The 23,644-nt window shown below is 35.9% G+C and overlaps 2 protein-coding genes across 4 annotated transcripts in view; one reads left to right on the forward strand and one right to left on the reverse strand.

The window, feature by feature from the left end:
* Nucleotides 1-23,644, forward strand: part of RALGPS2 (Ral GEF with PH domain and SH3 binding motif 2) — an 86,706-nt gene that overhangs the window by 43,044 nt on the left and 20,018 nt on the right. For both annotated transcript variants that reach the window (XM_070939244.1, XM_070939245.1), the window contains exons 9-10: nucleotides 21,955-22,092; nucleotides 22,645-22,735. In XM_070939244.1, the coding sequence (XP_070795345.1) occupies nucleotides 21,955-22,092; nucleotides 22,645-22,735 (229 nt within the window). The remainder of the gene's footprint in view (nucleotides 1-21,954; nucleotides 22,093-22,644; nucleotides 22,736-23,644) is intronic.
* ANGPTL1 (angiopoietin like 1) lies at nucleotides 121-18,980 on the reverse strand. Of its 2 annotated transcripts, XM_070939242.1 has the most exons (6): nucleotides 18,695-18,980; nucleotides 17,591-17,705; nucleotides 10,357-11,190; nucleotides 6,128-6,321; nucleotides 2,588-2,858; nucleotides 121-504 (listed from the first exon to the last, which is right to left on the reverse strand). In XM_070939242.1, the coding sequence occupies exons 3-6, from the start codon at nucleotides 11,177-11,179 to the stop codon at nucleotides 317-319; spliced, it is 1,476 nt and encodes a 491-aa protein (XP_070795343.1). In that variant the 5' UTR covers nucleotides 11,180-11,190; nucleotides 17,591-17,705; nucleotides 18,695-18,980; the 3' UTR covers nucleotides 121-316. The 2 variants fall into 2 exon arrangements, with proteins under 2 accessions (XP_070795343.1, XP_070795344.1); XM_070939243.1 differs by lacking the exon at nucleotides 17,591-17,705.

Consider the following 23,644-nt stretch of genomic DNA (forward strand, 5'->3'; position numbering starts at 1 on the left):
TATTTAACACATAAGAAAAATGTTTCATACTTGAGCTTTAAAATGTAGTCATTTTACATCTATTAATTTATCCTCCTGATCTTGAAAAACTGGTAAGTTTAATAGCTGCAGTTAATATTCATATCTGATATGAATACAGAATTATTTTAAATGCAGCCTTCAGTTTTGCTCTGTAATTAAAATGTATATAATTATGGTAACATATATAATATAGTGAGGATTTAAAAAAAATACTTGGTAGAGTTCTCCAAAGATCTTGAAAAATGACATCTGCATCAAACTCAAGGATTATTTTTTAAAAAACATTTTTGTAGTCTTAATCAATAGGTCTAATCATCATCTGAACTGCTTTCAGTGAATATGAACCTCCTCTGTATTCGGCCCAAAAAATCCCATCCTGATGTTTGCTTCTGTAGTGTCCTCCTCTATACCATACTCCATTGAGATTAGAATGAGCACAAGCATTGTACCACCAACCTCCTTTATGAAAGTGGGCACAATTTCCTGCAGATAAAAGCAAAACATTAAGATACATTTCACATCACATCACAAAACATATTCTTTGTAATTTACTTAATATAAAAGCCAGCTTGTTAACAGATTTATCTCCAGTGTTTGGCCATGGACACTATTGTTACTATTTTAGAGAATCATCCAACTGTACTTATAAAATCCTAATTTTAATGAAGACCTGTTGGTTCAGATGAAGTAATTTTTATCTTAATGAGGAAAACAATTACAAAAAACCTTCAAGTAATTCCCTCTTCAAATATTTGTCTCCATCATTCTCATTATAGTATTTAGCATAGAGGGAAGGCGAATGAGCCATTAAAATGAAAAGAAGTAGCAAGAGAAAAAAAGCAGTTGTGTCAATTAAGTAAAATAACTTAGTGAGGTAGCACAAACAAGAAATGGAATAGAACTTAACAGCTAGTGAATGTGCTGGAATAGAATTCTCCAATGCATTGTATAGGTACTAAGGGATAATGATTCCTATGTTCCATTTATTTTATGGAAGCTTATTGTCATTTTCAAATAAGGAGGAATTTATTATATCTGGTAATTATATTTTGAGAAAAGAAAGGAATGCTCCTAATGAATACATGTGTATTTGTTCTATCAGTCTCTATAAGTTGTTTTGTCCTACTTATAGAGGACAAGTATTAGATAAAAATAGAAAATAATGGAATTATTTTTCCATAATTCTTTAAAAGTAGAGCAAGTTTTATGATCAACTAAATGATCTGTAAAGTATCTTTAGCATTTAGGTAAAATTAAAATCATATAATATATTCTTTGGCTATTAACAGTTGCAAAGTTACTTTTGATTATTGAATTAAACTCAATATTACAAAGCGCAATTCTGTATAAGCATCTGCAATTCTTTATAAGTTCAAAGAATTAAACCAAATCTTCAGGAAAATCAGATCACCAGAAAGCTTATTTTCTGTATAGTTTTATATATTGTGTTGAGTATGATATACTTTTACACAGCCAATCAATTTATTACAGCTAGATCAGGGGTGAAATGTTACCGGTTTGCACTGGTTCGGGCGAACCGGTAGTGATAAAAGCTAGTGATAAAAGTAGTAAAAAAAAAACTACCAGTTCATCCGAACTGGTATTTCCGATGATCAGCTGTGCTGCGCAATTTATATTTGCTAGAAAGCAGGAAATCCTGCTTTCTAGCAAATCTAAATCATGTGGCATAGCTGTTCCCCCCACTCGCTGTTCTACTTACCTTGTTAAGTCTCCTTTTTCCGTGCAAAGTGTGCATTTGGCGTGCACTATGCTTGCGTGCACACACAGTGTGCATTTGGCATGCACTGCACATGCGTGCATGTGCAGAGTGTTTGACATGCACTGCGCATGTGTACACAGCATGTGTTTGGTGCGCACTGTGCATGCACATATGCAGCATGGGTTTGGCACACACCGCACATGCCCGGGCAGCAAACTGGTAGCAATCCGCAGAGGATTTCACCACTGAGCTAGATGCAATAAAATAACCAATGGCAGAACTGTTGCTTACACATACATATAAAACAGAAAAATAGTAAGTAAAATAAGTTCTAAAAAATCAAGGACAGATATAATAATAATAAAATGTTATAAGAAGTTCCAAACCTAATGGTGCAGTGCATTGTATAATTAGTAGCACAAAACGTGGAACCTGAAGACTTGGAAGATAGTTTTTAATCCTTTTCTGAAAGAAATAACTTTAAGTAGAAATCACACTCCCTACCCAGAAATTTTTTCGAGATCCAATACTCTGGTTTCTCTACAGATCAAATGAATCTTTTGCCTTTTTCACATAGTCAGAACAGTTACTTTCCCATGAGAAAAAGGCTTTTTCACCCAGTATTTACCTTTAATGTAAATCCTAAATCTAAGCATATGTTTTTTTTATTGCCAAAAGTAGGATACAAGTTACTTGTACATGTCTATGGATCATTCTAATTGAAGATATTTTTATGTTAAACAGAGTACTATTTTGCAAAGTCCTTTATCTTCCCAGTGTTTCATCAAATTATTTCCTCAGTTTAACCAGAATAAGTATGTAGATCTAAACAGTACTAATTCTTACCTGTGTGCATATCTCTGTCTCTGTCCAGTGTTGTAAATTGTTTTCCATTGTGCCATATCATGGAATCACCAGCATTCCCTTGATATGTGCCTAAACGTAGTCGATAATATTCACTCTCTGGCTCCAATCGAAAACTGCTGTATTCTGCATAGACTTTCTTATTACTCCAATCTTCTAATTCAATCAGAAGTCTATAATTATCCTGATTGGAGAGCAAGTAAATATTTTCCAGTCCGAGCCAGTATTCCCCAGCAACGTTTCCAAACCCTTTCTGTAAACAAAGCAGAAAGTTGAATAAATTGCCTTCCATTTCTCATATAGAAGATTTTAATATATAATCAATATATCATAGATATATCTTTGATGCTCTAAAAGTATTAAGGAAAAATCTAATAATTAATTCACCTTTGACCATAAATACTGATTTGGGGAAAGTTCACAGATAGACACATTGATTATCATCTTCTCTCCATCTCTTTGATAGAGAGGGTGTGAAGATAGAGAGGGCGTGAAACATTATGCAAGTGTGAGACTTAAGTGTGGTTTCTAGAATTTTGTTCACCACTGGATTCTGACAATGAAGCAGCGTGCTCCCAATTTACTAACAGATACCTCAAGATCTAAAAGCAAATTAATTAACTTTTATGCATCCACCCAGTAACCACTGATTGTGAGAAATTATAGCCTGTCCATACTGGTTGAGGGAGAATTCTTAGTATTGTTAGAATTAGTAGTAGTAAAAATATTTGTATTATATCAGTCATGGAAAAATGATTTGATTAAAATCATTTTAATAAATTAAAATAGATTAGCAGGTAAATGGGTGGGAAATTATATTAAATAGTAAATATGATTTTTGTAATTAAGCATTGGGAAGTCATCATGAAGAAAATTCACTGTGTTTGATTTATGAATGGAAAATAGTGATAAAATTATTAATTAATGAAGGTGAATTTGAATATGAAAGAGAATCCAGCCAGTATTTTTGCTTTGCACTTCCTTTTTTCTTGCAGCCAATCCATTTTCTAGGAGTATTTCTTAGCATGCTCTGCTCCAGATAAATTGTTTATTTCTTGTAGCATCTTCACAACTTGCCCTTTGTTCTCCCATGTCTAATGTATATATGCTAGCAACATTTTGTACATTACTTTTTGATAGCAAACTACAAAGTCCTTCTTAGAAGAATACTTTTTCCATTCTAAGGAGAAGAGGCTTTTTCACAATGTCATTTAAACAGTTAGTTGTAGACCAGGGGTGTCAAACTCAATTTCATTGAGAGCTGGATCAGCATTGTGGTTGTCCTCCAGGGGCGGGACGAGCTGTGTGGCTAGGGTGGGAGTGGCCTGGGAGTGACCAGTGGGAGCTGAGCGGGGTTGGGGAGGGAATCCAGGGGTCTCCGATGAATGGGGCGGGATGCTCATCCCATGGGATGAGGTGAAGCAAGGCAGGGAGCGGGGCAGCTATAGCGGTATGTCTTCAGCTGCTTTTGGTGTCGCTTGGTTTCTAATCCCACCCCTGCCAGGCTGGTCTGATGTGGTATGGGGGATTGCATTCCACCTTCTCCACTGTGCCATGAATGGGGATTGACCATCCCCCAAGCCCCACCACTGTCAAAGTAAATCCTGGCTGCTGTGCTGCAATGGACAGATGAAAAGTGCAGCTTTTGTCTTGAGGAAGAGCAGGGAGAAGAAATAGGGAAAGCGGCCAAGTGAGAAGCGCCCTGCTGGCCAGGCACTAAAGTGCCGCCACTGCCACCGCAGAGAGGGAGGGAGAGCAAGAGAGTGATCTGATCCAACTCTGTTGGGAGAGAGAAAGAGGGAAGAAGTGGCGAAGAACAAAGAAGAACAAAGTGAGGTGGTGGGGGGTAGTGGAGGATGAAGCAAGGCAGGAGGTGCGGAGCCCCACACCGGCTTACCTGAGGGCCTTTTAGCCAGGCCATCCATGCCAAACTGTCACCCCCACCTCACCCAGGGAAGCTACATCCTTTCACTAACCTGCTTTCCAGCTCTGTTCACCGCTGCCACATGCAGAGCAACAAAAGTAGTCTGTGGAAGTGCGGTAAAAAAATTAGTTCAGAACTTCCAATTTCACACGAGAAAAAAAAAAGAAAAGACCTCATGATGTTGGAAGGTCTGAACTATTTTTTTACTGTAGTCCCACAGACTACTTTTGTGCCCTGCATGCGGCAGCAAACTGGGCCTGTGCACGTGTGCGCCCGCCACCTCCGGTGCACATGCATGCAGGGGTGGCATGGGCCGGGCCGAAGTGATGTGGGCCCACCCATTACAGTTTCTAGGATGGCCGCATGGACTGGATCTGACCTTCAGTTTGACACCCCTGTTGTAGACAAAGAAGAGTTGTAAAATAAAAGCATAATTTGTTAATGATAATTTAAAACTCTCATGCCCAGTTAACAACATAATCCTGTGCATATTTTCCCAGATCGTTCTGTTCAGGATTGTGATCTGAAACAAATCCAATCCTTTATTTATTTGTATGAAATTTACAATAAATAATTCTCCTTAACAGAATCAAGAAGTAAGACACTACTCAAAGAATCACAATATTGATTTTCATAAAATTAGCAGGAAGGAGAAGTAAGAATAGTTTATACAGTAATGATTTGTACATTATATGAAGTGCCACATCTTTGATGCTTTCTATGCAATTGCTAAACTAGGCACAGAAAATTATCCTATGTGGGCATACCTTTAAATAATTCCACATAGATTTTATTTTTCTTTACATATATGCTAGCTGTCTGGTTCCTGGTGCTTTGCATATATATTGGAATCTCACAAATTGTGGTCATTAATAGGAAAGTTGTAATCCAGCAAATTGAGAGAGTAACAAAATGAAGAAAGTTTATACAGGTAGTCCTCGATTTACAACAGTTCATTTAGTGACTATTCAAAGTTACAACAACACTGAAAAAAGTGATTTATGACCATTTTTCACAGTTACAACCTTTGAAGCAGGGGTGAAATCCAGCAGGTTCTGACAGGTTCTGGAGAACCGGTAGCGGAAATTTTGAGTAGTTCAGAGAACTGGCAAATACCACCTCTGGCTGGCCCCAGAGTGGGGTGGGAATGAAGATTTTGCGGTATCCTTCCCCTGCCACGCCCACCAAGCCACACCATGCCCACCAAGCCACGCCCAGAGAACTAGTAGTAAAAAAAATTGGATTTCACCACTGCTTTGAAGCATCCCCATGATCATTTGATCAAAATTCAGATGCTTGGCAACTGGTTCATATTTATGACCTTTGCTGTGTCCCAAGGTCATATGATCACATTTTGCAATCTTCCGACAAGAAAGTCAATGGGGAAGACAGAGTCACTTAACCAGATTACTAATTTATCAACTGCAGTGATTCATTTAACAACTGTGGTAAGAAAGGTCATTAATTGGGGTAAAATACATTTAACAAATGTCTCACTTAACAACAGAAATGCTGTGCTCAATTGTGGTTGTAAGTAAATGACTAACTGTACTAACAGTGCATTGTAAATTGCCCCCTGGATATTTTTTTATGATTACCTTATAATTGTCCCAGTTTGTGAAGAAGTTCACTGAACCATCTGTTCTTTTTTGAATAACTGTCCAGCCCCCAGGATCAAGGCTGTTCTCACACCATAACTGCACTGGTCCATGACTGTTTTCAGTCTTGATCATATAAATCCCACTGCTGGAATAGCCGGTTTGTTTGGCTTGATGACAGTCTTTGAATGGGCCTTTTGAAAACAATTTAGCATTTTTAAAATATCCATTGTTTTTCACTAGTATACTGATATGTATAAAAGAGACATTAAATACCATTATGTTTTCTTTGGTAACAGACATTGTTTCCTTTTTACATACTGTTCCTTGACAACTTGTATAATTAGCATTTTCAAACTTCTTGAAGATTACTAATATTGACATGATTGCTAATAATATATATATTCATTCATAACAATTTAGAAGTGAAATAACTGTTAATTAAATATAATCTTAAATGTGTTTTAAAAATTAACAATTTATATGCAGTATTTCAAGCTTAGTAAATTAATATAATTATATCTGTACTCTATGACTCATTCTATTACATTTATTATTTTAAATAATAAAATATATCCAAGATTAAATCATTATTTATTACCTTGGATATCTCAAAATAACTGCTTTACTTTAGGATTTTGCATTTGTTTCAAACAAGAGGGAGTCTGCCCATTTTTTATTTCAAATACAGTATATACTTCTGGATTTACTTATTTCTCAAAACTCATTCTAAGTTTTGTTCTGGACTTTGTGTGGTCAGGCATAGTAAACTTGTCCAATCAAAACAGAAGTTAGTTTTGACAGCATGCACAGATGTGATAGGCTTAAAAATAAACTATACTTTGTGCAGTCATAACTGACAATTTAAAAATCCCTGCTGTAAAGTATATTTTCTTTCTTATGTGAATGAATGAGTTTTAGTTACTGAAAGTTTGATTTCATGGGCCATATTGGAATTGGCATATATGACAGTTGTCAAAAATAGGCAGGTATTGGGGTCCAAAAATGATTGGCATTCTTCTTTTACGTTACTTTTAGGAAATTATTGTATGCAGTACACATCAGTTCTTGTTTGGGAGAATCTAAACTTGAAAACAGTAAAAACATTCTTTTCTTGAGCATGTGGATGGAATGTGGGATGTATATCTTAGAGCACTTAATATTATGACATTAATTATTTAAAGAGATGTAACAAATATGATTTTTCAAAATGTGTAGTTTGTTAATGTGTTCAGTTAAAATCATGTATGTATGTATGTATGTATGTATGTATTGGACTTACATAGCGCTCCAATTGTTATAACATTAACAGATACACTTGAAACACCAGCCTTTAGTGCTACACAACTGCGCCTAATATACAAAATGTTTTAAACAAAATAAAATATACAATACAATAGTTGATGGAATATATTGATTTAGACATATAAGAGTAGGGGAGTTATGGAATAAAGAATTGGAATGTCCAGTTCATGAACATTACTTGAAGATAATTCTATTCAGTCTCCTGTACTATGGAAAACCTTCCTTTAGTTTAAAAAAAAAAGGTAAAGGATAGTTAACTTTTCCCTTTATTTCTAAAATCCAGAGTGCAAGGTTGAAACATTACACAAATGATGTAAGATTTTAAAAATGGGGCATATTGCTGCAACGAGGGGTTGCAGGTTGAGGGGTTTCTAACTTTTAAAAAAAAAGTATTTGGAAGACAAAGTATTAGGGGAACATTTAGAAGAAGAATTTGAAAATTCTTTAGTTTATGATAATGTGGAACAGAATTAAAGAAACAAAGAATCACACCAAAGCAAGACAAAGATTCCTTTGTAGAGAAAATAGAAAACTCAATATAGGAACACAGCATTTGCATAGCATTGTATATATTGGCTTCTAAAGTAAAAAAAAAAAAAAAAAGACAAATGATTTGATCTACTCCAGAAATTTAAGATTAAATATCAGAGTTGAGATGTATATGCACTATTGATTCCACCTTCCTGTATAGTGCATAAATTCCATTTAAACTATCCCCAACAGAGGATTATCTAGCCTTCTGTCGAACATACCCTATAACCCTGTAAAGGATCTCAATCTGAATTGTAAAATTTTGTTACGACTCTGAAGAGGTTTGTTATGAATTCTGAGTGCTATAAAAAGAATAAACTGTGTTTATTGTATAATCAATAAACTGTGATTATAATGTTTATATAATCACTCCTGAGCAGCTTTTTAATCACATTATTTTTAAAAACATCCAGCAACAAATTTAATTCTTCCAGCAACAAATTTAATTATATCAAATATCAGGAAGACCCTTCGCTTACTGCTTTATAATTTTATCAGCTTGTCAAGAAACACTTCTACAAAGTTTTAATTAACATCCCTAAGAATGTATGAACTATATAACATACTCTATATACTAACACATAGAGTTACAAAGAGTTAAGAGCAGGGGTGTCAAACTTGCAGCCCGCAGGCCAGATGTGTCATGTGCCGCCCACGCCTGGTTTAGCGAAGGGGAAAAAAGTCACAATACATCACATTACGATGCTAGTTTGACACTCCTGGTTTAGAGGATGACAAAAAACAGAGAATTTTATTTGTATTGTGCCTCTGATCCATGTCAGTAGATTGCTGATAACTGCTACCCCCTTCATTTTCTCCTAGTTTATCCTTTCATATCTCTACTCACTCCAAAATCACTTTACTTGTGTTTTCAGACACCACATCTATATTGTGTGCCCTTTTCATTAACATGACTCTTGTATATGATTGGTTAACCAAGTTCTGTATGCTGAAATTCTGTAGGGTTTATGCCCACAGAAGTGGCAGCTATGCCTGAACGATTTATACTGTATTGTGTAGCCTCATTCATTAATATTTACTGTGTAAATCTAAACACTATGGAGTTAAATGACTACTAGTTGTGTTCCTTTGTTTTTTAGATCTAGCATTTTATTTGGTTCTTTGTTTTCATTTTATTATTCATTTTGCCTTCTAAATTATTCTTTATATCAGCTATTTATTTTGAATAGTTTGTTGTTTATTCTTGTTTGAATTCTTTCGAAGTGGCTAGCTGTGACAAATAAGAGATTCACTCTAGAAGAAAGTAACAGGCAAGAAAAAATAATTTCATTGACAACAAACTTGCAAATAGTGCAATAAAGGACTTAGATAAGATTTAAGCTACTATTTCAGTTTTTTTTTCCATCAAGAACTACTCTATTTGTGGCTTTAATCTTTAAAATAAATTTAGTTTTTGTTACTGTAGGAAAACAAATAGATTGAAAGCATAATATGGTTTTGAGGATAGAAGTTGAAACAATTTATGTCCAGGATGTGAGGGGTCTGTAGATATTTTTACAGCCGTCTTTTTGACTCGTGCAGTATTCAGGTCCTCAATGGAAGGCAGGTAGGTAGCAATTGTTTTTTCTGCAGTTCTAATTATCTGTTGAAGTCTGTGTCTGTCTTGTTTGGTTGCAGAGCCAAACCAGACAGTTATAGAGGTGCAGATGACAGACTCAATAATTCCTCTGTAGAACAATCAGCAGCTCCTTGGGCAGTTAATAACCACATAAAGCTAAAATCTACTTTAACTTTCTAGAAGGCTAAGGGTTTGATTTGTATAAGACTAATAGCTGTTACCATTACATCTTTTAGCTTTATAGTTATTGTCCTTACAGGTATTAGATATATGTTTTATGTTGTAATTGTTTTCACAGTTTCTATATTATTACTTTATGTCAGCCTGATACCAAAATAAAGATTCAATTGTTATAAAAACTTATAGCCACAAGAGGGCATTCCCTGCACACATAAATATATCAAACACAACCCTTCTATTTTTGTGGAAATGCTTAAATACTAGACTGGGATAGGGCTGTTCTGATAAAAATCCAGAGAACCGTTAGATGACAGTAAAATGATATATATAAACTTGCTGCCATCTATTGATCGTCAGATCTTTACAGCCCAGATCTACTAATAGTATTGCCTAAGAGCAGCAAAAAAGTAACTGCTTGAAATTGCTAGACAAGTTTAAGGAAATAAAGGAGACGAGAGCCTTCCTTAGTCTCCCTTAACATTATAAAAAAATGTTAGATTCATTGCTCAGAATGCTACTTATATAGTTTTCATATAGATGGTGCTTTTAAAAGTTTTGATATATTAGGTAAAAATCACAAAGGTTTTAAACATGTATTTGTTAGAAATGTTCAAATTAAAAAGAAAAGGCTTACCTTCATTTATTAAAGTTAATGGTGGAATCTTGAAAGGACTTTTTGTAGGAGAAGTAACTGGATCATGGGGTGGCCTTACATCTCTCTCTCTAGGATAACCTGGATCTCTCTGAATTTCATTACTTCCGAGCAGTGTAGGGTTGTAATGTGGATTATTAGGAATGTGATGAGGCACCACTGGAACTAGTGGCGGTGAACCATGTGCATCTTGCCGTGAGAATATTCGCAGACATTGTTCTTCCAGAAGTGTGATTATGACTGATTGATTATTTACAAGGTCAGTTAGCGCTGCGTATTTTATTTCAAGCTCTCTGTACCTTGATGCCATCTTCAACATTTCAGTTGTAACATTGAGGATTTTGTTTTCCAGCTGGGAAAGCTCTAGTGAATTGTCTCGTTTGCGAATTATCTCATGCAAGAGCTGCATATACAGCTGAGTAACACGTGAATTCATGTTACGACTCTCTTTTCTCAGCAATTTTACTTCATTTACTATATTTCCATCCACATCCACCACTAATTGCAAGAGATCAATCTCTCGCTTTTGCTTGAATAATACTTCTTTCAAATTCTCAATATTCATTCTAGTAATTTCATCTTTTTTGTTTCCTGGACTTGGGCCTTTAGTGTTGACACAAATTGGTCCAGTTATTTTTTGTTCTGGAACAATAAATGTGTAGCCACACTTTTTCCCTTCCTCACCCTGTTCTGTAGAACGTGGATTTCGTTTAGGAAAGGATTTTTTAAGCGTAGTCTCTACTGTATAATATCCATTTGATAATAGCATTATTAAGAAACTCCAAATCCATGGGACTGTCTTCATTTTCAATTGAACTAAATGGAGAAAAATACATGTTATTTATCAAATATAGAAACTGCCCATCTTCCTTGCAGAGGGACTCTTGAGTGGTATAGAAATAAAATACTAATTAAAATTCAGCATTAAAAAGTTAAATGGCAAAGGGAAGACCTTCAGGGTGCTAATTAGCCCCACAGCTGCATAGTCCTTTGTGAGCCCCATGCAAGACAGCAGGGTCAGGTCTTTAGATATTTCCGAAAGGCCTGGACAGTGGGAGCCTGTCTCTCCTCTCAGAGGAGAATGTTCCAAAGGGCGGGGGCAATAGCAAAAAAAAATGCTGAATCCAGGAGCTTGCCAGTCACAGTCATAGTTTTTTAACTGACAAGGTCTGGGACACGCCTTCCCTACCTGTCCAGATAGGATGGGCTGATATAATGGGGCAATTTTAGGTATTGCCAAGACTGCATCAGTATAAAAATAAGCCACGTCAAAAATTATAGAAAGATTGTTTGTCAGTCCTTCAGGCTTTAATTCTCTCCTATTCGCTATACTATTATAATTAGCAGAAGTATGGAAAGCAGAAACATTTAATATCTTAGTATTAGAAATCAATTAAAGTCACAACAGTTGGATAAGTTGAATACTATAGGATGGTATCAGGATATAATGCATACAATTACTAATATTGGATAACATAACTAGCAACTCTATTGATTTATCATCTTACATTTTGCAATACTCATCTTGAATGACAAAATGTAACCTTGTAAAAAATAAGTTTAGTTTCCATATTAAAGACCAAGCATGAATATTTTCAGGTTATAAATAAGCTCCCTCCTCCATCCATTCTCCTACTTGTGTCTCATTAGCATGAGGTAATCCTATATTACAGTATGAAAACTCTGAGTGACATGAACAAACACAATAGGTAATTCAGTGGGAAAACATTTCACTAACTCCTGTCTAATTTGGTACAGGAACTTTACTGCTGCTGTGTATAATAGGATATTACCATATAAAATGGTTACTGTACTACAGGCTGTATATTTGAAGAGTTTAGGAATATGGAGATGGACAGGTATTTGCATAGTAACTTTTTTGAAATTATTTTCATCTAAATAACTATTTGAATTCAAAGAATTGATCTTTTATATGTATTTAAAGGGCAGTGCATTTAAAAAAATGAATGCCAAAATATCTTGTAAAAATTGTGTTATATTTATACCATTGTTAAAATTATTAACCTCAGATATTGCAATTATGGTAGATTAGATTCTGTCATGTAGTCTATAAATTATTCTACATCTTAATTATTCAAGTTATTTTTATCTGGCAATGATTGTGGGGTTTTTTACTGTAAAAATAGTTTCAAACAGTATTAAATATTATTTTGCCTACTTCAGATGAACATTTCAAACGGTAACTTCACTGCAAATAGACTATGTTCTTGTTAGTTTTTTTTTCTGTATACAAAAAGTAATGCCAAATGAAAATTGCTTGTTTGCATTTAAATTTACACAAGATATAATTTAGCTCCCTTTTAAGATATAGTGGAGATTTGCTTTCCAGTGAAAGTGCTGTTCTTTGAAATGATCTTCAAACAACATTAAGTGAAATGTTCCATCTCTATCAGCATAAGTAAAATTCTTCCTAGTATTCAGTTGTATTTTAACTGTTTACCCAGTGTAAAGATATACTCATCACCCTACCCCTAGCATTATCCTATACTGATGCATAAAACTAGTATTTTAGCAAGGAAAAAAACGATTTTGCAATAATTAATTCCTTTCTCTCTTACATCATTTCATCCTTCCTTTTTGCTATAGATAGTGTTGGTCTTTTTTTTCAGTGCCAACGGTCTCACCTATTACTCTTACATTGTAGTGATATTATCAGTAACGCTAACCACAGCAAAGAAAATGTGTGAAAGGCAGGTATCTATATTCAGTTCACTGGAGTCATAGTGCAACTAAATTGCATCAAACTCTATTTCATTGTGGGCCAGATCAGCATTGTGGTTGTCCTCTGGGGGGGAGGGGCATGGGTGGGGTGGGCGTGGCCAACTGGGGGTGGCCTTGAGGCATGGCCAGCTTGACATCGCTCGTGTGGGTGGTGCCTGTGGGGACCAGGTGGGTTTGGGGAGGGAATCCAGGGGTCTCCGGTGGGGGCAGCTACAGCCGGTGTGCCTTCAGCTGCTTTTGGCGCCACTCGGTTTCCCACCCCACTCTCGCCAACCTGGTCTGGTCTGGTGGGGGGGGGATTGCCTTCAGCGGTGAGGCTTGGGAGATGTTCAACCTCTGTTCACGGTGTAGTGGAGAAGGCTGAAGGCAATCTCCCCCCACCAGACCAGTTTGGCGGGGGTGGGATAGGAAACTGAGCGGCGCCAAAAGCAGATGTTTGAACAAATTGTTCTCAGCAGCCTGCACTGCTTCGTCCTCCACCCCCCATCTTGCTTCATTCATTGCCACTTCTCCTTGCTCACCGCTGCAATGGAGCAAGAGGATGAGCGACGCACATGGGTCCTGGACGGGGCTGCTGGAGCTTCTGCAAGACAAGGCAGGATGTTCATGGCCTGGCTGCATGGTGCACCTTGCTTCGTCCTCCACCCCCCACCAGCTTGCTTTGTGGCCACTGCACCAGTGCGTTGCTCAGCCTCCTGCTCTGTTACAGCGGCGAGCAAGGAGAAGTAGTGGCAAAGAACGAAGCGAGGCGGTAAGGGGGTGGAGGATGAAGCAAGGCAGGGAGTGCAGAGCTGCCCCACTTGCCCCACACCGACTTACTTGAGGGCCCTTCAGCCAGGCCACCCATGCCAAACCGTCACACATACCCCAGGGCAGCTACATCTCTTCACTAACCTGCTTTCCAGTTCCATTCGCCGCCACTGTGTTCAGGGCAACAAAAGTAGTCTGTGGGACTATGGTAAAAAAAATAGTTCAGACCTTCCAGCTTCGCAAATCTGAATTATTTTTTTTTTTACCATAGTCCCACAGACTACTTTTGTTGCCCTGCATGCGGCGGCAGAGAACTGGGCCTGTGCACCCACCACTTGTGTGCATGCACACCAGAATGGTGTGGGCCGGGCAAAAGTCCCTTACAGTTTCTAGGATGGTCGCATGGGCCAGATCCGACCTCATCGCAGGCTGGATCTGGCCCGCAGGCCTTGAGTTTGACACCCTTTTCCTAGGAGATCCAGAGCCCACTGGCACATAGAAAGTTACCCTGGGTTACGAGGTGTCAGCTAGCTAGGCCCACCAACACAGAGACCTTTTCCCCGCCCCAATATACTTGTCTACTTGCCTTACACTCAACTTGCTCTATCCTGCATGTGGGCCCCATTCTCATTATGGTTCAGAAGGCTCATTATTCAAATTGTATGGAGAAGGGTCTTCCTAACCATTGTGAGAGTGATGGTATTTGTTAGCATTTTCTCCTCCACTTTGGAAATACTGAATGTAAGGGCCCTTCTGAATGCTGATTTTGGTAGTGTTTTTGAGCTCCAGATTTGTACAGATGGAAGGGGAAATCCGTCAGCATAGTGTGAGAATGGGCCTCAAATCTTCCACCCCTGTTTGCAACTTTCTCTGTTAGCTTCCCCATTGACTTTCTGGGAAAACCAGCAGAGAAGATTGCAAATGACAGTCATATAATCACAGGGTATTTGGCAATCAGTCATAAATACAAACAGATTGCCAGGTACCCAAAATGCACCACCCTGGGGGGAGGACAGTGTGTTGTTTTATGCCTATTCCATGGCTGTCATGGCTATGGTCATTAAACTACCAGTCATAAGTCAAGGACTATCTGTTTTGCAGTTAGCACTTCTGCAATTAGTTTTGCTGGGTGGGGGGGGGTTAATACCTTGGAATATAACTCACCTACCCTGGAGCATTGAATTCATTTAAATTTGATAATTCTCTGTGACTGTCCTAGACTGCTGCTTTCTCCTTCCATTATTGTGAACCATGATAATAGCCCACTAATGTCAATGAATGTACCCTTGTCTTTAGTATCCATTAAGACTCTGCTCACCTAAGCTTTGTGTATTTCTCTTTCTAGCAGACTTTGGCAGAATGATTTGTGCCATAGATTCATTATTTAGAAATTACGGTATTACGGTGTAATGCACTTCATGTAAAAATAGAAATTTTATTAATATCAAATAATAGTGCAGCTTCCTGGAACCAGGTACGAGATTATGCAACTGAAACAACTGCACTGACTAATTCAAATCCTATGGCTGTAATTTGTTGTTCGTTGGCTTTTATTTTTTAAAAAGCTATTTGTTTCAGAAACAATTATTTCAGGTTCATGTGAAACCTCATTTCATGTGAGCCATTTTGCCATAAAATGATTTTTGAACTTTCTTCCCAGAGTTAACTGGTCTATCTCCTCCTTATTGTAATTATTAATTCTGCTTAGAAGAGCCTGGTTTAAACATCTGGGCTGCATTTTTGGGAGAGGGGAATAAATGGCTAAATAAGAAACATATATTATTACAGCTGAATATTATTTGTGAGTGACAGTTTAGTTTTGCATGGAACAATGTACTAAAAGCAATAAAATTACATTTTTCTACAAATGCAGAGGAAATGTTCATATTGAATAGTCTGCTTTTCCAAATATTTAATTCATATGCATAACATGCAAACATGTTCTTCTGTACATTAAAAAGGTCAGCTACTAAAAGCAGTGAGTTAATGTGTATAGTCTGTCTTAGCTTTCATGTTTTGTATGATTAAAATAATTGGATATGGAAAGGAGTGATACCTATTTCTAACTGTTTGCAAGAGAATCTTAACATAATGTTCCACATTATTGGTAATCTGTTTGTTTCTATATCTTACTGGAGTCCACTGTGTGTTCCTTATTTTCTAAAGTGGTAGCAAAGTGAAATCTTTGAAATGATTGTAGTTTGTTAGTTACTCTATAGATGTGAATGAAGATTAGTAATCAATAATTGGTAAAAAAAAACAAATAATCATTTAAGAATGGGCTTTTTAAAAAATTTCCTATATTAGTTTGAGTATTTTTCTCTGAGAAATTAAAAATTGAATCTACCTCTGAGCATGAAACAATTTAAACTCATTTCCAGCTTCCAGACAAGTTATACAAAATAATGTATGCTTATAGTTTGTTTTTAGATAAGAAATATTTTGAAGATTGAATTCATTTCTGAGATTCAGCTACCATAGATGCCACAGATTTAAGCTGTGCTCTCATTGGTACCCAGAAGAATGTTTGTTCATGTGATCTTTTAATTAGCATAAATCAGCATTGGCTTCAACCCATATCTCTCTGCAAGTAGAAGCTATCAGACAGTGCTTTTTTGTTGGCCATAGTACCTGTATGTGGGACAAGTTTTTCCCAAGAAAGGTATTTTGCTCTCTTTTTTCACATGGCCTTAAACATAAAGTGATTTTGCCCTCCATAAGCAAAGTCTTTCTTAAACATGCCATCTTGAGAGAAATTGCAAATTTTCTCAATTTGTGAATAAATTTTCCAGAATTATTTTTAAAAAATATTTTTAATCTACTGCTTGTAGATATTTTGATATTCTTTGTGTTTGAGGAAATTTATGTGTAATAGTTTCTCAAGTTTCCATCCTTTATGTCTTGAGATAATTAAAACACAATGTAAAAACAAAGCAAAACAAGCAATTGCTTATGCGTACATGTATTACTTTCTTAATTTAGTAACATAAACAGATGCTTTGCTATTTTCAGTACCTCTTTGATTAGAATACCATAAATATTTTGTATCTTTAATTACTTTATTGGATTGATTTTATTTTTCCATTTTTTTAAAAATGTCATTCATTGCTAATATTGAGTTAGTAATACGCAACAACCCAATCTTATTAAAATAGTTGGCAAAAAGGTATTTGTTCAAAATGTATTAATATAGTACAATTGTTCTATTTAAATTGATCCTAATAAAAATAGGTTGGTGCGATAATGAAAAAAATATGAGAGACATATTAACATATTTCAACTTCAGCACAAAAAGTATGTGTTATTTGATTTTCTTTGGAAATACAAGAACCTTAGTTGTGGATAAGATGTTAAACGAAAGGATGAACAACACTCAATTTGATTTCATATGTACATTTCTCATTATTTTTATATAGCATTAAAATGATGCATCTCTTGATTGTCTTGAAAACAATCACATATAATACGGAACTGAATAAATTGTAGATTGAAAATGTGTACTGTAACTACAGAATTTCTATGAACTGATAGTAGTACTCAGATTTATTTATAAAAATGTCATTTTTAAAAAATTACATAATTAGCAAAATAAAAACTTTTATATTGTACAGAAGAACAATCTAATACTTTATTTTAGTTAGTTAAAAACTGATAAAATTAAAGTTCTGAAATTATTTTTGATACATTCATTGTTAAAATGAAATACTATTGCCTTAGTTCTTACCTAGAGTGGTAAATACAATACATGAATATCAGTGATTCTACACCAGATGCTTCAAATGATGTCCTCTGGATATTTTGCCACCTTCCAATTTGGTTGTTTTCTATGTTGGCTGGGTCTGACAAAAGATGTAGTTTAAAAAATCCAGAGCGCACCAGGTTGCAAAAGAGTGCCATAGATTCCAGCAACTTAGATTCCACAGTTAAGTGTTCTAATAAGATCCTGAACTTTGTTGCTTTTTGCTTAACAAACTTTTTAAATTAGAACTTGAGAATAACTGTTCAGTGCATATATTAGTCTAATATAACATTACTCTCTGAAAGAGCAAAAAATGCTTTTAGAACTGAACATGTATAAGCAATATACCTCAGTGTAACATAGAAGGTAATGGTTTTGTGCCAAAGAAAACTTCAGTATTTGTATTGTTCTTTATTAGGTACAATAAAAATTATTGTATTCAACAATCATGGGCTCTAACTTTGAGCCAAGATAATTAGTACATTATATTGGGTTAACTTTCTTTTGCAAGCTAATTTAGCAATTTTTGAGTTCCTATAGCAGCAAAGAGATAACTGAATCTTAAAATTATCTAAATCTACCATGTATGGTGGATACATGTTTATTCCAAGTACAAATGGAATGATTTTTTGATCAAAAATTTGGGGCTCAATATTAGTACATGAATAGAACAAAATTAAATGAAGATTTAAATTACAGATTTTCATGCTAATAATAGATATGCCTGAAATAGTCTTGAGAGTTGCTGACTTGCTAGTTTTTTCTTTATTAAGAAAAAGTTTTAAACATTAAACTAAAACAAAAACATTAAAAACAATTTCACCATGGAAGCTTTATTACAGTGGGTTCTTTTCCCCCTAATTATGCTTGGGGAAAGAATGTGTAAAAGAAGATCCTCTCCCCACACCTTCTTCCCTCAGCATGCAACTAATAGTATTTTGATGACTTTCTATAATGGAGTATCATAAAAATCAATGGAGTACAATAAATTCTAAACTATGTGTATATAGTGACAGCAATCTCATCCTTATCCAATATAGGGGGAAAATGCATGCATATTGACAGCAAAGAAAATGTATAGATACTAACCTTCTGATGTCTCTTTTCTGAAAGAGGGTAAAACTTCAGAGGCTTTTTCTGTATATTTCCTCCTCCTGGTGCCAATACAGTTGGCTAGCACAGTTCTATGTTATTTTGTTTATATCCAAATACATATCCCTCACTTTTAGCTTAAAGAAAGACTTATCTAAATAATTTCCTTCTGCAACAGAAAAGATGGTTTTCTAGCTCCTTCATTTCATTCTGAACTGAACTGCACTAACCAGCAACAGCTGAACTTGCTTCCATATACAGCACAGCACACTACACTTGGGTGTGTTTCTTAAACAAATGCATGCCTAGACTAGAAACTGCCAGCCCATGTATGAGGTAATTGAAGAAAGGGAGGGGGGAAGAAAGAGAGAGGGAGACCAAAGGACTTCCTATCCAAGGCCTTTGGAGTAGAATTGAAATTAGGAGAGGATAAAGAGTTGGAATCACAGTATGAACAAGGAGATACTGTTTACTAGTTGAATGGAAAGCAAACAGCAGATGAGGAAACTATAAAGAATTTAGGCGCTGTACTGTAATTGCAAAGCATTGTTACTTGGTTGCTCAAAGTTGCCTTTAGCTGTTACCATAGTGAGCTTACTTTAGAGGAGAGATTCTTTCAGACTGATATATCCACTTTTCTGTTTCCGCGAAGGAAAGGAACAGAAGATTTGTGGATTTATGTGTGTTCAATTATTATTCTGAAGAATGCAAACCAGAATGTCCTATTGAATTCTTTTTTAAGTTTATTTAATGAGAAGCAGTTGTTATAGCAATAATGTTTAAAAAAACATTGACAAAATAAGACATTAAAGCTATTAACTCTTAAGTTACATAGCATATTAAAGAAAAGACTTTGTGATTGGTCCAAGAAAAAAACAATCAAATCACTTTTTTATGTAGGTGAATAATGTATTGATTTCTAACTGTTTATTAAATATTTATTTAGTCAAAAACCCAGATATTTTTAATAGTAGAATGAGAAATGGTCATTTTATTTTATTATTCCCATCTCAGTTCAATAACACCAGTTACCAACAATCAGGCAAACACAAATACTAGCCAGTGTTTTCCTGATTACATATTCTGTTGTCACTCAGTGGCCATTTAGAAGCCAATAGATTATTTAGGATTTAATTAGCTCAAACCAGGCTGAAATGCAAAAGAGAGGGGGGGGTGTTTATTGAATAAATACTAAGAGAGTTACAGAGAAAGAACGGCACCAACCCATTTCTCTTAGACTGACCAGAAACTCCAGGAATGACAGTAAACAGACCCACTAAAATTGCCCATTTCATGACACTTTTTATTCTTAGGATTTTAGATCAACTTGATGTTTGGTGACGGCTTTTGTCTCATTTTTATACTTTTCTTAAGGGACAGAGAGCATAAATAATATCTAATTATTTCTTACTTACAACTTCAAACAATTTAATGCTCTGCCAGTTAGCTTTTTGTCTCGAGCAGACAACACCTAGGATTGATCTGGTAGCATATCTTATCAACAATGTGGGAACACAACTAGTTAAACCTTTGCTAAGAATATGTTTAAGAGAACCACTTATTTCTATTTCATTTTTTCCTTGTCAATCTTGCATGATGCTATTACAAATATAAAGTTTATATAATTGAATACAAAGAACAAATGATAATCATTTATGGAGATGTACATCAGCTGTACATCTCCACCCCAGGCCACCACAACGATGCCCTTGAAGTGATGTCCCAGTGCCTGGAGGCCGTGCGGGCCTGGATGGGGAGAAACAGGCTCCGACTCAACCCTTCCAAGACCGAGTGGCTGTGGCTTCCGGCGTCCCGATATAGCCAGCTGGTGCCATCGCTGGCTATTGGGGGCGAATCACTGGCCCCCACGGAGAGGGCTCGCAACTTAGGCGTCCTCCTCGATCCACGGCTGTCTTTAGAAGAGCACATGACGGCCGTGGCCAGGGGGGCCTTTTATCAGGTTCGCCTGATACGCCAGTTGCGCCCCTTTCTGGATCGGGACTCCCTACGCATGGTCACTCAAGCACTCGTCACTTCCCGCCTGGACTACTGCAATGCTCTCTACATGGGGCTCCCCTTGGGGTGCACCCGGAGGCTACAGTTAGTCCAGAATGCGGCCGCGCGGGGGATTATGGGAGCGACGGGGCGCTCACATATGACACCTCTCCTGCGCGAGCTGCACTGGCTTCCTGTGGTCTTCCGGGTGCGCTTCAAGGTGTTGGTGACCACCTTTAAAGCGCTCCATGGCTCAGGCCGGGTTATCTGCGAGACCGCCTTCTGCCGCCAATAGCCTCCCACCGACCGGTTCGCTCGCACAGAGAGGGCCTCCTCAGGGTGCCGTCGGCCAGTGTCGGCTGGCGACCCCCAGGGGGAGAGCCTTCTCTGTGGCAGCACCCGCCCTCTGGAATGACTTACCCCCTGAGATACGCACGATATCAGACCTCCGGACTTTTTGTCGGGCCCTGAAAACACACCTATTCCATCTAGCTGGGCTGGCTTGATCCCATCCTCTCAGTTTTAATTGAATTTGGTTTTAATTGGGTTGTTTTTAATATCTTGGGCCGAAATTATTTAATTGTTTTTTAAATTGTTTTTAAATTTTATATGCAATGTTTTATCTTGGCTGTACACCGCCCTGAGTCCCGCAGGAGAAGGGCGGTATAGAAATAATAATAATAATAATAATAATAATAATAATAATAATAATAATAATAATAATAATAATAATAATAATAATAATAATAATTTAGACATCTAGCAGTTGAATTTTAAAATATAATTGGTGCATTAATTAAATATTTTGTTGAATTGCAAATATATTTTAGATACAGTTTGAAATATAAAACTTTTATATGGAAGGCCAGAGTTGAACGTTTCAGGTTCGTGACATGTCTTCAAAGTCCAAATGCTATCTGAAGCAGAACCGGAAGGCTGTGATGTTATTTGATTTGAACTACAGGTAGTCCTCTCTTAGAACCACAGTTGGGATCAGCAAAACCATTACTAAGTGCCATAACTGCTAAACTAAAAATCATGTGACTGCAAGACTTCAACTTCTCAACTTCTTTTTGCTAAGCTCCCAAATGATGATCACATGATTGCAAAATACCGCAATGATCATAAATGAGAGGATTGATCACAAAGCTGGGGGTTTCCTTCACAAGTGTAACAGTCGCTAAATGAGGCAGTCAGTAAGCAAGATCTATCTAACTTTTTCAATGCTCTATATGATAAAAAAATATTTAATTCATCTTCAGGTATTTATCTCTCAGACTTGACATATATTGACTCAGCATATCCATCAACAGGAAGTATTCTGGAAAATGAGCAGAGATCAAACTTAATGAATAATATTCTTAGAATAATTTCAGACTTACAGCAATCTTGTGAATATGGTAAGTTATACCATGTATTTATATTATAGCATTATGTGCAACCAGTGAATAAAATTGCTTGAATATTAATTGAGGCTTGCTCAAATTTCACCTTTGATTAAAGGTGGTGATGAGATACTTTAAAAAATAATTCAAGATATGAAGAGTATATCTTAAAATATATCTCTTTCAACAAATGTAAATGGTAATATTTGTTTACTAAATTCTTTCAAAGAAAAAAAAGGACTTTTCTCAATTTAGCATTCACTTTTTAAAAATAAAAATAATTTAACAATCTTCGATACAGTAAGCTTTCTATTATTCAAAAAGGTCTTTGAAACCACCCCCTTAATTTTGACTAAGCCTATTTCAAATAAAGTAATCTCTCAATAAGAACCTTCCTTTTTATTAATTTATCTACTATCTAAATGCCTGCTTTTGGGGGGTGGGGGGAGGAAGGTAATATAATAATAATAGTTAACATTGATATGAAATCATGCCATATAAAAATACATAGATCTTAATGGCTGCCAATGAAATAATTGCTCTCCATGTATATTAATTACTATTTAGATATTCCTGTGTTGCCTCATGTTCAAAAGTACCTGAATTCTGTTCAGTATATAGAGGAACTTCAGAAGTTTGTGGAAGATGATAATTATAAGTAAGTATAAAAACTGGTCAATTACAATGTATTCATTATTAAATTTTTTGTTTTAGAGCAATTTTCATAAAGAACAAAAAAAAGTACTTGTAGTCTTCTTTTATAAATATTTCAAAGTTTTAGGACATTTCTAGTTATAGGCTTTCATTTTTCATGAATACTTTCTTGCTCTTCCTTTTTTTTTTTTTCCTTTTACTTTCTTTCTCTTTCTTTCCTAGAACATAACCCTTGGCTGTAAATATTAAAAACAAATGAATAAAAAGAATAACAAACAGAAACCCCTGTAGTAGTTTAGGCACTGAACTAGGAATGAGGAAACTCATCCATTGAAATTTACTGGGTGAGCAGTAACTCTCTCCACCCAACCTGCAATACGGGGTTTTTGAGGAGATTCCCATGTAAGACCTTTGAGTTCCAATAGGAAAGATGGGATATAAATCTAACAGATGAATAAGAATCAATAGTTATTCAGGATCTAAGACAATCTTAATGTATTACGAATTATTTATTATATACCCCTATTCTTAATCATCTTCCCTCCCAATTATTCTGTTATTAACTGCGGTATTTGGTATTCATTATATAAATCCATACTGGCCTTTTTAAAAACTAAGATTAATTGTCATGCAGTAGTTATATGTGCAACTGTTTTGTTCTTTTCTTTAAATTAATATACAGAGTGGAAGAAAGTTTCCAGGAAATCACAGTGTTTTTAAATAGCACGTCACATGTATTTTTTTTAATGAAAAATAGGTATTTTGTATCTTACTTTAATGAGGTTTTTTATAATTTAAATCTATCAAATTATGATAATGGTTACTATTTTATTTTATTTTCTTAATTTATACTCCACCTAACTCATGGTTTGATGCTACTTTGGGAAGCTAATTATTATATTTTTATCTCACC

Source organism: Pituophis catenifer, unplaced genomic scaffold, assembly GCF_029215685.1.
Source record: "Pituophis catenifer annectens isolate HBS135680 unplaced genomic scaffold, rPitCat1.0.hap2 SCAF_3, whole genome shotgun sequence".
NCBI classification, from domain to species: domain Eukaryota; kingdom Metazoa; phylum Chordata; class Lepidosauria; order Squamata; family Colubridae; genus Pituophis; species Pituophis catenifer.

Coding starts and splice junctions, on each gene's coding strand:
- ANGPTL1 (XM_070939243.1), bottom strand. CDS start 11,179: ATGAAGACAGTCCCATGGATTTGGAGTTTCTTAATAATGCTATTATCA. Junction 6,322..10,356: donor ATTAACTTTAATAAATGAAG/GTAAGCCTTTTC, acceptor TGTTTTCAAAAG/GCCCATTCAAAGACTGTCAT. Junction 505..2,587: donor AGACAGAGATATGCACACAG/GTAAGAATTAGT, acceptor TTTTATCTGCAG/GAAATTGTGCCCACTTTCAT.